Source organism: Vitis vinifera, chromosome 1, assembly GCF_030704535.1.
Source record: "Vitis vinifera cultivar Pinot Noir 40024 chromosome 1, ASM3070453v1".
In the NCBI taxonomy this organism is placed as follows: Eukaryota; Viridiplantae; Streptophyta; class Magnoliopsida; order Vitales; family Vitaceae; genus Vitis; species Vitis vinifera.
In genome coordinates this window covers 26,816,813-26,833,651 of record NC_081805.1, presented here as the reverse complement: position 1 = coordinate 26,833,651, position 16,839 = coordinate 26,816,813, and the positions used below count along the sequence as shown (strand labels likewise).

Genomic DNA, 16,839 nt, shown 5'->3' with positions numbered 1-16,839 from the left:
TAAAATTAATTAAAAATTGGTATATTTTTAAATTATTTAATCTTATATAAAAGAGTTAAAATCATAAAAAAAAAAATGATTTATGATTTTAAGTTTTTTTTTTCCTTCCTCCTATTTTTTTTTATTTTTTTTTGTTATTTTCTTGAACAAAAATATAGTCGTAAAATACTTTCTATTTTTTTCAATTATTGTTAAGAAAACTTTAAGAAAATAATTGAAAAAACTTCAAAACTACTTTAAAAAATAACTTATTTCAAAATAAATTCTAAAAAAAAAAACCCATTTTTTTTCAAAAATTTGTTGAATATATTTTCTAAATTAAAAAACAATTTTCCATTTTAAAAAAGAAAAATTGTTTACAAGAATAGTTACCAAGACCTAATTCTCGGACCGTAGACCATAAGCCATAAAAGTACTAAGAAAATAAGAATCAGTGCATGTTGTATCCTGTTGATCACCTTCCAAATACAGGGTTTTGGAGAAATGGGAGGATCACGTGACAGGAATATTTGATGTTAGTAAACAGTGGCAGTGTCACTTTACTTGTTGTATTTCTTATCACTTCATACACCACACGGGGAATTTCAGTTGAGTGGTCCACTCAAATTGGAAATTTAAATTTAATCTCATTTCCATTATATGGAATAAATCAAATAACATAATCTCAAAATTTGACTAAACAAATTAAAAGCCCTAATTTTTTATTGTTAGAATAGAAAAAGAAAATGTAAAAATAATTATTATTTTAATGTAATTGAATTTTATGTTTAAAAATTGCATTTTACAAATATTTTTATTAAAAATAAAAATAATTATAATTAAAAATTACACCCAACCATATAGATATTTTTTACTAATCTGATGTGGGATATCATAATCACCTCATATAAATATAATATCCTCATAGTTAAACAGATTGTAACAATTTGTATCTAATCGTGTAGATATTATCTATTTTGAGTTCAAAGGATCCTCATAACTTTAAAATATGTTTATATGATTAGGAGAAACTCATATTTAATGTGGATATCATAATAACACTCTTTTATACTTAAAAAAAATTTAATTAAACATACGGTAAGAGAATTAGGATAGCATATCTAGTACCTTAATGTCAAAAATGATCTAAAACCAACATTAAAAAAATGAATTAGAGGAGGATAATCAAGTACATTAATCTCAAAATCTAAGTACTGGCAACATGGAAATGAAGGAGAAGAGCATGATGAAGTGATCCGAATGTAAAAAAGTTTTTTCAAACCCATGTTGAAAAAAATAATTAGAATAGTATAATCAAGTGCCATAATCTCAAAAATATTCTAAAACCCATGTTGAGAAAATGAATTAGAATAATATAATCAAACACCCTGATCTAAAAAATTCCCTAAAACCCATGTTATATATATATAAAAAAGAATTAGAATGGTATGAGAGGTTGGCTGTGGACAAAGAGAGTAGACAAACCGAAAGTCTCTTAGCATATTGAGAAAATGAATTAGAATGGGATTAGAGGTTGGGTTGTATGGCATAATTTAGTAGGCTAATCCCAAAAATTGCCTAAACCCATGTTGAGAAAATGATTTAGGATAGCATCATCAAGTACCCTACTCTCAAAATTTGCATAGGGCTAAGTTGAGAAAATGGATTACAACCCTAATCTAAAGAAAAATTGCTTGACACATTGAGAAATTGAATAGGAATTGCATAATTGAGGACATTAATCTCAATAATTGCCTAAAATCATGTTAAGAAAGTGAAATGGAATAGCATATAATCAAAAACCCTAGTCTCAAAATGCCTAAAACCCATGTTGCAAAAATGAATCAGAATGGCACTAGATATCGGTTTTTAGCATAGTCAAGTGCTCTAATTCCAAAGATTGCCTAACACCCATGTTGAGGAAATGAATAGAATAGCATAATAAGTACCCTTCTGAAAAATTCCCTAAAACCCATGTTGAGAAAATGAATTAGAATACCACAATCAAGTACCTTGTCTGAGAAATTCCCTAAAACCCCATCTTGAGAAAATTAATTAGAATAATATAATCAAATTCAAGTACCCTTCTGAAAAATTCCCTAAAACCCATGTTGAAAAAATGAATTAGGATACCACAATCAAGTACCTTGTCTGAAAAATTCCCTAAAACCCATGCTGAGAAAATGAAGTAGAATAATATAATCAAGTGCCCTAATCTCAAAAATATTCTAAAACCCATGTTGAGAAAATGAATTAGAATAATATAATCAAACACCCTGATCTAAAAAATTCCCTAAAACCCATGTTATATATATATAAAAAAGAATTAGAATGGTATGAGAGGTTGGCTGTGGACAAAGAGAGTAGACAAACCGAAAGTCTCGGAAGAGCTGCCAAGAAATATCAAAAAAGATTATGAAGGAGAGAAGCAAATATGTGTGCACATAAAATATATAATCTAACACATCAATAGTGTTTAGTGTCTATGTGAATGTGAAGATGCAGAGAGAGAGAGAGAGAGAGAGAGAGAGAGAGCGAGCTTGAGCTTTCACGAGATGGGTTTGGGCAGTTGTGGGTACCAAAAGGGGCTGAATATAAATGGAATTTTTCCAGATGTGGAATCTCATCTGAATGCTTTGTCAGTACTGACACCACGGCCTCACTCTCTTCTTCTTTTCCTCCTTTTTCTTGTTTTTATTTTCTTCTTCAGTTATTCTCTATCTCAATTCTCAACACACACACATACACAAATATTCTCTGTGGTGTGGGCTTCTCTGCAGGCAGGCTGGCTGGGGTTTTGGGGTGTTTCTCACTTCTGGTATTTGCAAAGGGCCTCCCCTTTCATTCTATTTGTGAATGCCCTTTTATATTTGTTTGTTTTTATGTTTTCATCCATCAACTTGTCAACTTTTAAGGTCTCAAACCCCCATATGAAGTTATGTGTATCTCACTGATCATTCACATTATTCCATTTTGAGGACTCACATAAATAAATACCTCCAATAATGTCATAATCTATACTATGTATGGTCATGTGTTGAAGTACATTAATTAGCCCAAGTGTGGGACATTCAGTATATGATGTTCATACAACAATATTTACAATTTTCTTTCTAGTCATGTAGTAAGAAATTATATAGATTGTTAAAGAAAGTCTTGCATAAACCACTTTAAATGTATATATCAATCATTTTTTTTAAATTTTTTTGACACTAATTATCTTATATCTACTAATTGGCATACTAAAGATGCATTTTCTTAGGGGGAAAGACGTTTTCACTATAGGGAGAACATGGTCGGCATGACTCATGATTTTTTATATTATGTATAACTTATATAAATATTATCTATTTTAGTTTCATTGATACTCTCACTTTTAAGTTGGAAAATTTCCAACCATGTAGGATATATTCACTTTGGTCATATCTGATTTCCACAAACTAACAAAAAATTATTAGAAAAATAATTTTTTAATATTTGGTTTTACTATAAAACTACAAATCTATGTATACAGATATAAAATTAAAATTAGGTAGAAATTTATGGATTTTAAAATTATTTAAATTTTATATAATGAAGAAAATAAATTAAATGAATTTAAAGAAATATGTAAAAATAATTTATTGACTTTAAATCTATTTTTTATTTTTTTTCTTTTTTTTCTTTTTCTTTTGCTTTATATATATATATATATATATATATATATATATATATTTTTTTTTTTTCCCTCAAATTTTCTAAAAACCAAACATGACCTTAACGGATCTTTTCTTGTCCAAGTGATATAGAATATCACGATATATTATGTAATTTTATGTAAAATAAAAAATATTTGCTTGTTGTGTCTCTTTCTAAAAGCAAAATATTTAGATTATATTTGGTTTTCAAAAGTTTGAAAGAAGGCAAAGTAGAAAGTAAATTACAAGAAAAGAAAATGATAAAAAATATACAAAATTGTTATTAGTTTTGGATGTTCATAGAAAAGTTGAGATTAAAATAAAAATAAATTATTAAGAATTACATCTTCTCCTATATCTAAAAAAAAATGAGAAGAAAATCTTTTAATATTTTCTCCTTCCATTTTTTTATGATATCTAAATATAAGAAAATTATTAGTTATCATTTTTTTTTCATTTCTTTAATGATTTTTAAAAACTGAACTTAGCATTAAACTTCAAATAAAATATAAATAATTAAAAAAAAAACTTCTTTCATGGATGTAATACATCCATGTAGTCAACCTGGTTTGCATAGATTTATTATTATTATTATTATTATTTTTGTGGCTTTAAATTTTATTTTAATCCCTGTTTCTTGGAGAAATAGAAGGCAAATATTATAATAAAAAAGTGCATAGTTATTTGAGTGGGTTTAGCTTCCGAATTAATTCATTCCATGTAAATTAAAAAATGGGCTTAGTTTCTAGTTTTGTTCAAGGAAGGGAACATACCTATTGCTGGATATGCAATTTCATTATTATTTTATTAATTGAATTAATAAAATCCCCAAATAAACTTTTAAGAGTCTTCATGTTGTTAACTTTTCCCTAGGTTGGGGCTCAATTTTTAATCACATTTGTTGAAATTTATCATTATTGCAGTAGGATAAATTATGAAATGCAGGGTTACAACATTTTTATATTTTAAAAAATATATTTAAAATATTTTAAAATGTTTTTCAAAATTGTAAATAAATTTTAAAAAATGAAATGCTATAATTGTTTCTTAGACTCTTATTTTAGTTTGGAAAAAAAAAAAGGAGATACTCGAATACCCAATTAATGGAAGTTCGAGGAAAATAAAATGAAAGAAAAAATAATTTTCTTTTTTTCTTTGATTGTTAATAAAAATGTTAAGGAAAAAAAAATTCAATCACTTTAGAAAAATCATTTTTTAGCATTGCTTTTCCTTTCTTTTAGATGTATTAAAAAATTTTCTCATATTTTCTTAAAATTCATTATAATATCTCATATTGGAATGGTGAAAAGATTTTTATATTGTAAGCATGTTTAAAAGCCATGAAAAGCCATTAAGTAAAAAATTGACGATATTTACATGGGTGAGATTGAATCATTACAAATGATATTTTTAAACTTGATGTGGGCTCTTATCCATCTAACTCTATAAGGGATATCTATCGGTTTAATTTCGCAATCTTACGGGCAAGACTTCGATATGAAACTTTATTTATCGAATCTCGAAAGAGATGTTTATTTATTTGACCTTGCATCTACAATCCTATGGGATATGACAAAGACATCATATATGTAGCTCTCGTCATGTTTGCATTTGTAATTAATGTTATATGTTGATGGAGGAATTTTTTTTTTTTTGACATTATATATAGTAGACTAGCATGAATCATGTAGACTATTTTAAAATTATGAAAATTTTAGGGCCTATAACAAATAATATGTACATAGTATAAGTTATTATAATTTTTTTCTATTTTCTTTGGTATGAAGAGTGAAAAACTTAAAATTATATAAGTTTTAAAATATATATATATATATATATTATCGTATATGAACTAAAAATTTAAGTTATGTTTGGAAACTATTTTTTAAAATAATTTTCTGTTTTTCATAACAAAAAATATAGAAAACACATTTGGCAATCAAAAACTGTTTTCTATTTTCAAATAACATCTTTTAGTTGTTTTATATTATTTTTACTTATTTTATGAGGGTTGTTTTAAGAAATAAATATAGGAATAATTAAAAATAAAACACTAACTACAAAAATTATTTTTAAAACATATATGTAAAAATATTAAAAACGAATTAAAAATATTTTAAATTTCTAAACAAATTTTTATTCTATAAAAATCGTAAAATAGTTTTCAAAAATCATTTTCAAAAACTATTCATTAAAATTGTTTTAAAAAACAATTAAGCGCTGGTTGATCTCTCTGGTTGAGGCTGCATTCATTTATTCAACTTGACACGTGGGAAGGGCTTACTCTCCTAGTGGCTCGGCTTGGTCTCGCTCCCTTCACGCACTATTCCTCCCCACTAGAGCGATTGAGAATCTCGAGAACCTTTCTGAACGTCCGTCTTCGCGGGGCGATTTGAAAAGGAGTATATCTTTCTTGCTTGTAGTGCCTTCCATTCCACTTTTCTGATCGAGAAAGAATTTCTTCCGGTCATAATGAGATTAAAAAACGATGCTTCCTTGGCCGTGTGGAACATGGATTAGCATTATGTCATTCCTACAAGTGATCCCCCATCCAGGATTGGAAGAAGTGCTATATGAGGACTTCGAGATCAAATAGAATATGTTTCTTTCCATTCCTCGTGAGCCACTTATTTCTCCGAAACAAGAGATCAAAGTTATTTGACTCCTTTTTCCCAATAAGTCGACGGCGTTACACCATTGGGATACTTCGAATAAACTAGAGTACATATAGGATACACCGGTGCTAAAACCTTTTCTCAAGATATCTTCCAAACTGTTGGGGTCGTTGCTCCGGATGTTGTTCCCCCGGTGTGAAACCAGTTGGTTCCGTAGTTTTAGAATTCTGCTGATCCCAAGTACTCCATCTCCATCATTGCATATGGGAATATAGAAAGTAAAGAGGAAAAGGCATGACCAGAAGAATTGTGTGAAATAAGTGAATTTATCCAGTTGAGGCATTCTTGATTGAGAAAAAATGATTCCCTCCAGACAGCTTAACTCCGTCAAGCCTGTACGAGTAGTGAAGAACTATAGTGAGTTGTGGTTGTTGACCAACGGAAAGCATGGAAAAAAAGGGAGGTTCCGAAGGTCCGGAAAGCCCTCACTTAAAATATGGGACATTTTGATCCCCCTTTCCTATCACCCCCCCCGGTTCTGGTTCAGGAAAGGGTCAACGCAAGGATCTTACTTCGAAGCAATCTCTGGAGTTTTCCCTTATCCGAACGGGTCTTGCAATAAAATAGGATTTCATATTGAGCTCCAAATATACGCTATTGGGATAGGATGGCTCCTACTAGCTCTCCCCCCCTAAGAACCGCACGTGCGAGTTCCCCCGCATACGGCTCAAGTGGCGAAGGCCCTTTCCTTCGCGCTTGGTAAGCGCTTCGCTGTAGCCAAGCTTACTGCTAGCCTTACTAATCTAAAGCTAGAGCCAAGCTTCGACCGCGACTGCTCGTCGCTTCTGGCCGCCTTATTCCGTCACCCGAGATCCAAGTCAGCACCGGCAAAGATCTCTTGATTCCCCGCGGCCGGGCCGGCTTGGAAGCAAGCTACCGAAAGCTTCTGGCGACTCGCTTCTACGCCCGGGCCGCCGCCTATCCTATCGGCTTGGAAGCAAGCTACCTGTCGCCTATCTCACGCCCTTTCAACTTTTTAGTAAGATAGCCCTCTCGGAGAAAAAGCGGATTTACAATCAGCCTGCTTGCTTAAGCCTAAGATTGTAGGGGAGCACCCTGATTTACAATCAGCCTGATCTACGAGCACTTCTGATCAAAGATCAGCCTGATCGTAGACCACCCTTTCCCCTTTGAATAATAATAAGGGCGTTAAGCCAAAGCTCCTTCCTTCAGCTGGGTGAGCCTTCGCTTTTTGGATCGTCTTCTGCCCAATGCGGTACCCTCCCGTTTTTTGGTTCCCATTGGGTTTACCTTGTTCACAGGTCGACCCCATGGCAGCAAGAAAAGGTGATCTTGTGCTATACTCCGGTGATCTCTTTCCTACCGAGGCACGCAAACTCCCATCGTGTCCCAGATCACATTCCGTGAATCGAAAGGGGAAGCCTACTCATCCATCAGCTCCTCTCGTAGATCGGTGCGGTTTTACGAAGCGTCTAAGCACAGTTCACTCGCGTTGATCAATCAAGAGTTTTGCCGCCACTCCTTAAGGTTACCTGTTGTATCATACACTTCTTGCAATGTTTCCCACGCTTCATACCCCCCTCTTTCTTCTTAAGGTAAGGTAAAGGGCCAGGCATGGTGGGGTAGGAGCATCCTGTCGGCAATCTTTTTGGCTTGACCAAGAAGTCTTATGTCCTCCGAGTCGCACGGCGTTTTAACCGAAAGAACTTCTTGCGCAATTCATGCGTTTCTGTTTTTATGACCAGAAATTGTTTCTTGATTTCCATTTCAAATTGTTCTCTGGACTTTTTATCAATATGAGGTGATCGTAACACAGTATATAAGACTCGTGATTCAGGCAATCCAATCTTCCGTGTGTAAGGCGGAAGCCCCCAAAAATGGTTTTCAAAAAATGGGTGATCAAAAGATCGAATCACTATGCGTATCTTGGTGGTCGTAACTTTTGGTGGTCTTTCTTTTTGGCTGACTCCTCTTCCTGTTCTATTGATCAGAAGCATCCAGCAGCGCCACGCCGGTTTATAATTCGATTCTAAGTGGGCTAAGGCTCCCCTTATCCCCCCCTTTTCTTTCCCCCCTGGCCGTGTGTGGGCCACACTTCAGAAAGGCCCTACGGGGGTCCTTCACTTACTTGTGTGAGCCCCCCGCCCGCTCACGCTCCTTACCAACAACCCGGCGCTTCGCCGCTGCACATTAGCAGAAAAAAGTGAGTGAATAGCCAGCTCCATGCAAGTTTATCAATCGGTTTCCTTTATCCTGTTGCAGAAATATGCAACTCAAGAAAAGACAGACTTCTTTGTGAATTAGAAAGCACTGAGAAAACTTGTGCATAGAACTTGCTATCTTTTTTTTTTTAGAGAAATGGTTTTCTCCGCTATTTGAAGAATTTCGTTTGCATCTTTTGACGCATGCTCTTTGTAGAGCCAAATCCGGTTTGCGAGAATTTTTCTGGGTCCGGGTCCGGAACCAGAAGTGGTAGTTGGTGTAATACCGCTGCAGACGGGCCCGCCGCCTGAGAATTAGAGCAAGAAGCACTCTCGCGCTCTCGAGCGGTAAGCGGTTGAGCGGGATGAGCCGCCTCGTTTTCCGCAAGAGATCGGGGGACAGGTTCCCCCAAGCCTCCTCCAGGGGGGGGCGAGTCTCAATTCGAGATCGAGAGAGATCTCCTCTTCAGATTCTTAGGAATGTACAGATTCGCGCTCTGAATCTGAATCGCGAAATGAAAATGCTAGAGGCGGCTCGTCTGATTCAGATAGAATCAGATATCTTATTTTCTTTTTTTTTACTAAAAAATTAGAGAATCAAAAAGAGTGAATATGAAATGTGAAATCGGATTTCCTTTTCGTGCCATATGCGCTTAGACTTTACTTTTTCCCCTTTTTTCGGGGACTTCAACGGGCCTGTAAAGCTCATAAAATGGCAATTCTTCACGTTTTAAACCCAGAGACCAGAGCTAGTGACCAAGAAAGACCCAAATCACATAGAGAAAGAACGGAATTCATTCGAACCTACTTTCATAAAATCATCAATCGAAGATCTGATCAGATCTCGTGAATAAAGATTTCGTGGATGGATGGAAGGACCAGCTACAAAGAAAAAATTCTCTTCTCCATAAGCAATTACTTATGGCAGGATATCAATCTATCGAATTCGAGGTAGATCCCCAGAGCGAGCAGCAATTGCGAAAGATATAACAAGAGGGGCCGGATCTCTTTTAACAGTCAAAAGCTCGAAGCGAAAGAGGGCCGGAAAGGATCCGTAATTAAAAATGAGGGCACTCGCAGCATTGACCGGAAATGTGGTAGACCAAAGAATAAGCTAAGCAGACAAGAATAAATCCTTTCCCTCAGACCACATTAGCACTTGAGCTCAGAACATTTTTGGGAGAAGAAAGACTCACAAGGAGGTTGGGCGAGGTGCATCTAGAAAATAAGTTTACCACATTTTAAGGGACTACTGGTAATCTATGATAAGGGCTTTAACCGGGCTTCTTCCTAAAGAAAGAGGCGTCGAGGCGACCACTAATACACACTACACCTCTATGAGGGGGCTTAAACTGGGCTTATTCCTGAAGAGATATTTGGCGTTAAGACGATCACAACCTATGGAGACAAATAAACGAGGAGGACAGGCAAACAGAGATGGAAGTAGAGAGCTAACCTAAGCACAGGAAAAGATCCATTGAAAGAAGGGATTCGGGGAGGGAATGGTTGACGATTCACTACTATCTATCTAGTTCAGCTCACTACTTAACTTTCTTCTCAAAGACTTCCCACTTTTCAACTGAACTCGAAGAACTGAGCCTATTTGTGTCTGCTGCTTGCCACTCCGAAGTTAAGTTTAGGATTTACTTTCCGTAGATTGATTGAGTCAGTGGGGAAGTGAGCTGATCTCGCATTTGTTGATCCGGTTGAAGAGAGTTCTCACGATGTAGCTGGGTCTGTCTGCTCCAGTCTATGACCTACCGTTTGCTTTGCTAAGCAGTACGCCTAAGATAAAAAAGACAGGTGGCATAGCGATCCCTACCAATACGACTGGACACCGCATCTCGTCCTCAACTCATTCCGACACTGTGAGATCCTATGGTCACGCCTTAGTCCGGGGCTTTTGGGCATTATTAAGAAATGTGACTCTCCACCTATTTCATTGTGTGTTTACTCTCCTTCTGCGCTTATAGTATATAACGTAAGACTTTGCTCCGAGCCATCTTGTTAAGGAAGGGCGGCTAGGGTCTACTTTTCTCATCTGCTTGAAGCCTCTCACTCCTTATAGGTACCGACCTTAAGATTGAACTTTTGGGAAAGCTACTGCCTTCCATACTTTCATCGAATCTCGGATATCGATCGGTGCCTAGAGAGGACCCTTCTAAGGTTCAATTCCTCTGGATGCGAGGGGCATGGAAATAAGAGAATGAAAGTCAATGATCAGCTGCTTTCCCCGAGGTTATCCCACCCAGGCGGTAGCATTTAACTACCATCAAAGGATCCAACTATTTTTTCTAAATAGGGGTTCATCAAAGCATAACCGGGCTATTTTGTTTTGGACCAGCCAAGCCCCGGATGAAAATAAGGCAGCTTGAAATGCCAGCCCGAAGACCCATTCTGCCTGCTACAGATGCTTGATATGCGCTAGCCTATCCCGCATATGAGACTGATTGCTCCTTCTTGCTTAACGTAATGGAATTACCTGATATGAAAAAGACAGTCATGTTCACTGCTACTGCTTTTGCCTTTTACCGCTTATGCTTTCCGACAGTCAGACAGTCATGCCAGCTTTCCTGAAAAACCTGTAACCAGACCTCTTTCGAGCCATCTCTGCTTTGCCCGCTACTAGACCCGTCCCTATTCTCTTGAGAAAGAAATTAACCCTATTATATATGAAAAAAAGTCATTTATCAGAACCAGCCTCTATAACGACTCCAACCCCTTTGCACCACCACATCGGAATGCTTATCTCCTTCCTATTAAAGTCAAAACTGCATATCAGATAGTCCTACAGCCGAAGCCAGCAAATTCCATCAAGTTGAACTCTGACGGCGCCTCTGCAAGCTATACTCGGAAGATAAAGAGTTTATTGTGGCCAGACTCACTATTGAAATGTAAAGGATTTCACTTATCGAACGACTATCCTATTTACGTTATAAAGGACGGTAGATACACTCTTTAAAGTCAATCGAATTCATTACTTCTCTGGCTCAACCCAAACAAGAGATAGAGATAGAAGTTTCTCCTTCAGCTGCCTGAAGCTGCTAACTACCTGGCTACAGCTTACTACTAAGACTTTCTTTGAGCTTAACCTTCTCACTACTATCTATCGTACTATCTTGACTTTCTTCTCACAACTTACGTTCTAAAATCAGTTTCCTTTCTCACAACTTCTCCTTCTATTATCACTTTCTCACAGGCCGGAGATTGGATTCAATAGAAGAGAAGCCCCCTACTTCACTTCTTCACTCAACTAGAAGCTTCGTTGCCCCGCCCCTACAGCTACAGTGAGCAACTATCGTATGAACACCGGCTTTCTTCCTTCAGCTTGAAAGCGGATGATGCCTAAGAGGGAGTCCCGCTTTGAGTAGAGGAGGTTGACTAGCTCAATTGATCTTCCCCACTTCTAACGACAGAACCGCTTGAAACAGCTTTCTACTGGCCTAACACTCGGCAGAAAATCACTTTCTCCTGAAGCTATCAAGCCCATAAACAAATCCTTTTCCTCACATCGGATTACATGATTCTGTGCTCACAGCTTCTCCTTTTCTTCCAAATTGAGTGGTGAGGGTGAGTTCTTGACTGGTTCGTGAGCTGCTATAGTTCTATTTGAACTAGAATTCCGCTACGCCCCTTCTCCTTCGCTTCAGCTTTCCCTAAAGCATTTCTTTGACCTAAGGCACTGAACGAGGGGAAGTTTACTTGTTCATGCTTCATCTCGAATTTTTCTGTATTCTCTTCACCTTCGACTGAACGACGGAACCCAACTACGTTGTTTCACCGCTCTGCTCTCTTTCTCCTGAAGCTACCCGCCCGGCCTTTCCTTATTTTCAATGAGACGGAGCTGAACTACTAAAGTTGCCAACTAACCTACAGCTCACAACGACAAGTAAACTTACCTCTTAAATATCCCTGGGGCTTCCTGTAAGGTCTTCTACTTCTACCCCTGCGTGAAAGCGTTTTGCTACAGGTTTGCTTGCCCGTTGGTTAGCTGCATCTGTTCTTTGAACATGGATGGGACCTCGACGGTACCGATTCTAAGTCGTTCTCCAAGAGTATAAGTCCTTCTCCAAGCGGTTTCTATGCGCTCACAGCTGCTCCTTTACTTGACTAGCTCACAGCTTCCCCTGCCCTGACTCGAACGGATTGAGATGAAACTGCTTCTTCTGCCCACAAGGAGACCCCGTAGTAAGCAACCTTTGCGTAGAGGTAAGTTTTAGCTTTACTAGACTGAGATCTTTAGCTTGACTCTTTCTCCTTTCTCTTTTCTTGCGGAATGGGAAGGATGGCTAGTTGGAGGGTTGATCCTTCTCTCTTTGCTTATGAAATCTGAACTTCTTAACTCGACTCTCAGTACTATCGGTTTCGTCGCTGTCCTACCGCCTATGGTCACTACTATCGTAGTGCCTTCTGCCGCTAACCTTTCTCCTAAACTGCCTGTAAGTGAAAGCATTAGCTGGTACTTACTTGCCCTTACTTGAAAAAGTCCATATTCAACTCAAAGAGGGGAGGGGTTAACCTAATTAAACTAAACCAAGGTAAGACCCACCTTTACTAGAGCTGAGCTGCCTTATTTCCCGCGTTTTATAAACAGAGAATCAAATCCCCACTGCTTCCTCAATTACATTGACCCATACAAAGAAAACCCCCACTGACTCCTACATATTGAAATGGATACTTTCTTGGCTCGCGAACAAGCACGATAGACGAATTAGCTACTACTGATTCTTACAAACCTTGACTTAGTTCCGTTCGCTACCGGCCCTATTTAATGTTATATTAACATAGAGTTCCCGGGTGCAGTGTTTAAAAATAGAATTGATTTTCATTGACCGATAGGAACCAGAGAAAAGAACTGAATGGGCTCACCGGCTTGCTTCCTTCTGCTTGAAGGCAGAACTAATCCATATCAGAGTCAGCAATCACAGAACTTGAGTACCGGCCTACCCTTTCTAAGAGGACGAGGACCCTTCTACCTTGACTAGAAAACCGCAACTTCTGATTTGGTGCTGTCGATGAACTGGGCGTAGAAGCCCTGCCTTTCACACCGAACCTTGAAAGCGGCCTTAAACAAATCAATAGAAACATCAGCAACCACAGAACTCAGAAAGAGGACCATGCAAGCTAGAATCCCGCTAAGGAAGAAGGATGCAGGACCGTGAAAGCTCCTGCTAAAAGAAGGGATGCATTTTGGTAGTACTCGATTGAGCCTATTTCTAGCCTTCGGCTGAGAGGGATTGAGGCGTATTGAACCGAGGTTATGAAATGATTCAAGAGAGTCCACTTATTCAATATCAGAGAAGACAGCCAAAGAGAATCAAGAAATAAATCCAAATCAAAACTTTTTCTATCTTATCACATTCATTTCCCTTCAATTATATTTGAAGATTCTTCATGTATAAAATAGAAATGCTTTTAGTTCGATCTATTACTAATATATTTTTTTGTTCCGTACTTGTTATATTTGTTATATTCTAGTCAATCCAACCGGTTGAATTGTTGTTCATATTTAAATGAAATGAATCGAGATTGATAAGGAGTTGATCAATGATGCTCGAACATGTACTTGTTTTGAGTGCCTATTTATTTTCTATCGGTATCTATGGATTGATCACGAGTCGAAATATGGTTAGAGCTCTTATGTGTCTTGAACTTATACTGAATGCAGTTAATATAAATTTCGTAACATTTTCTGATTTTTTTGATAATCGACAATTAAAAGGAGACATTTTATCAATTTTTGTTATAGCTATTGCAGCCGCTGAAGCTGCTATTGGACCAGCTATTGTTTCGTCAATTTATCGTAATAGAAAATCAACTCGTATCAATCAATCGAATTTGTTGAATAAGTAGTATTAATATAGAAATTTGAATATTCATCAATTCAAATTAGCATGTATAATACGTAACGTATGATTATGTTTGCGAAAACGTAAGAAATCAATCAAAGTATCTTGGCCCTCTCTCATGAGTCGATCCAGAAGTAAATTGATTAGAAAAATTCTGGTAAGTCATTGATTCATCTAGTGTTTAGATATATGATTCATTTACAAATTTACTAGATCGAAAATTTATGACGTTTAAAAATTTATAGATCCAATGTCACATTCAGTAAAGATTTATGATACATGTATAGGGTGTACTCAATGTGTCCGTGCCTGCCCCACAGATGTATTAGAAATGATACCTTGGGACGGATGTAAAGCTAAGCAAATTGCTTCTGCTCCAAGGACAGAAGACTGCGTCGGTTGTAAGAGATGTGAATCTGCCTGTCCAACAGATTTCTTGAGTGTTCGGGTTTATTTATGGCATGAAACAACTCGCAGCATGGGTCTAGCTTATTGATACGTTCCAGAAAACTCTACTTGAATACATTTTTATTTTTTTTTTACCGACAAAAACCCGTTCTCGAAAATAATATATTTTTATTTTTTTTTTTCGAGAACCGGTTTTTCTGGTTCAAGTATATCTTGTCTTTACTACGAATTATTTTCCTTGGTTAACACTAATTGTAGTTTTGCCGATATCCGCAGGTTCCTTAATTTTTTTTCTCCCTCATAGAGGAAATAAGGTAATTAGATGGTATACTATATTTATATGTATGTTAGAACTACTTCTAACAACCTATGTATTCTGTTATCATTTCCAATTAAATGATCCATTAATCCAACTGGTGGAGGATTATAAATGGATCAATTTTTTTGATTTTGACTGGAGATTAGGAATAGATGGACTGTCTATAGGACCCATTTTACTGACGGGATTTATCACCACTTTAGCTACTTTAGCGGCTTGGCCAGTTACTCGAGATTCCCGATTATTCCATTTCCTGATGTTAGCAATGTACAGCGGTCAAATAGGATCATTTTCTTCTCGGGACCTTTTACTTTTTTTCATCATGTGGGAGTTAGAATTAATTCCGGTTTATCTACTTCTATCTATGTGGGGGGGAAAGAAACGTCTGTACTCAGCTACAAAGTTTATTTTGTACACTGCAGGAGGTTCCATTTTTCTCTTACTGGGGGTTCTGGGTATCGGCTTATATGGTTCCAACGAACCAACATTCAATTTTGAAACATCAGCTAATCAATCGTATCCTGTGGCATTGGAAATAATATTCTATATTGGATTAGAAATTGCTTTTGCTGTCAAATCACCGATTATCCCACTACATACATGGTTACCAGACACCCATGGAGAAGCACATTATAGTACTTGTATGCTTCTAGCTGGAATCTTATTAAAAATGGGAGCGTATGGTTTGGTTCGGATCAATATGGAATTATTACCCCACGCTCATTCTATATTTTCTCCCTGGTTGGTAGTAGTAGGTACAATGCAAATAATCTATGCAGCTTCAACATCTTCTGGTCAACGTAATTAAAAAAAAAGAATAGCCTATTCCTCTGTATCTCATATGGGTTTCATAATTATAGGAATTGGTTCTATAACCGATACGGGACTCAACGGAGCCATTTTACAAATAATCTCTCATGGATTTCTTGGTGCTGCGCTTTTTTTCTTGGCAGGAACCAGTTATGATAGAATACGTCTTGTTTATCTCGACGAGATGGGCGGAATAGCTATCCCAATGCCAAAAATACTAATTACTTTTGTAATGGCAATTGGAATGATATTAACTCCTATTTATTCATTATCTATGTCACGCCAGATGTTCTATGGATACAAGCTATTTAATGCCCCAAACTCTTATTTTTTTGATTCTGGACCGCGAGAGTTATTTGTTTTGATCTCTATCTTTCTACCCGTAATAGGTATTGGTATTTACCCGGATTTCGTTCTCTCATTATCAGTTGACAAGGTTGAAGCTATTCTATCTAATTTTTTTTATAGATAGTTTTCATGAATAAAACAAAAAATAAAAAATTAACCCTATGGTTTTTAAAATTGTTCGCTGTACAATGAAAATGAAAAAAAGACTTCTTTTTTTTTTCTCCTCTTGAGTTAAGTAAAAAAAAAAATGAATTGAATACGTTTGGCGTTTGTGAGAACCATTTTCATCAAGTAGTGCAGTGATTCAAATGGTTCTGGTTTTCCCCGGCTTACACGAAGTTTATATATATATACACTACCCTGTGTCTGTATTCATCAGTCCTTTCCTCAATTCAAAGGTTAGATGAAAATGTAAATGAACCATAACTATGTAGCCCTATTCCTAATAGATTGACCCCAAAATAGCATATAAAAATTATAAGAAAGCCCATAGAAGCCACAATTGCAGAATTTTCGACTTGAAAATTTTTATTTGTTCGAGTATGTAAATAAATCGCGAATATGGTCCAAGTAATAAATGCCCAAGTTTCTTTTGGGTCCCAATTCCAATAT

General features: G+C 36.4%; 1 protein-coding gene across 1 annotated transcript; it reads right to left on the bottom strand.

Moving 5' to 3' along the window:
- Nucleotides 1-5,879: 5,879 nt before the first annotated feature.
- Nucleotides 5,880-13,163, bottom strand: LOC132253553 (uncharacterized LOC116803646). Its single transcript, XM_059735823.1, has one exon. The coding sequence runs from the start codon at nt 6,612-6,614 to the stop codon at nt 6,135-6,137; it is 480 nt and encodes a 159-aa protein (XP_059591806.1). The 5' UTR covers nt 6,615-13,163; the 3' UTR covers nt 5,880-6,134.
- Between the last annotated feature and the right edge of the window lie 3,676 nt (nt 13,164-16,839).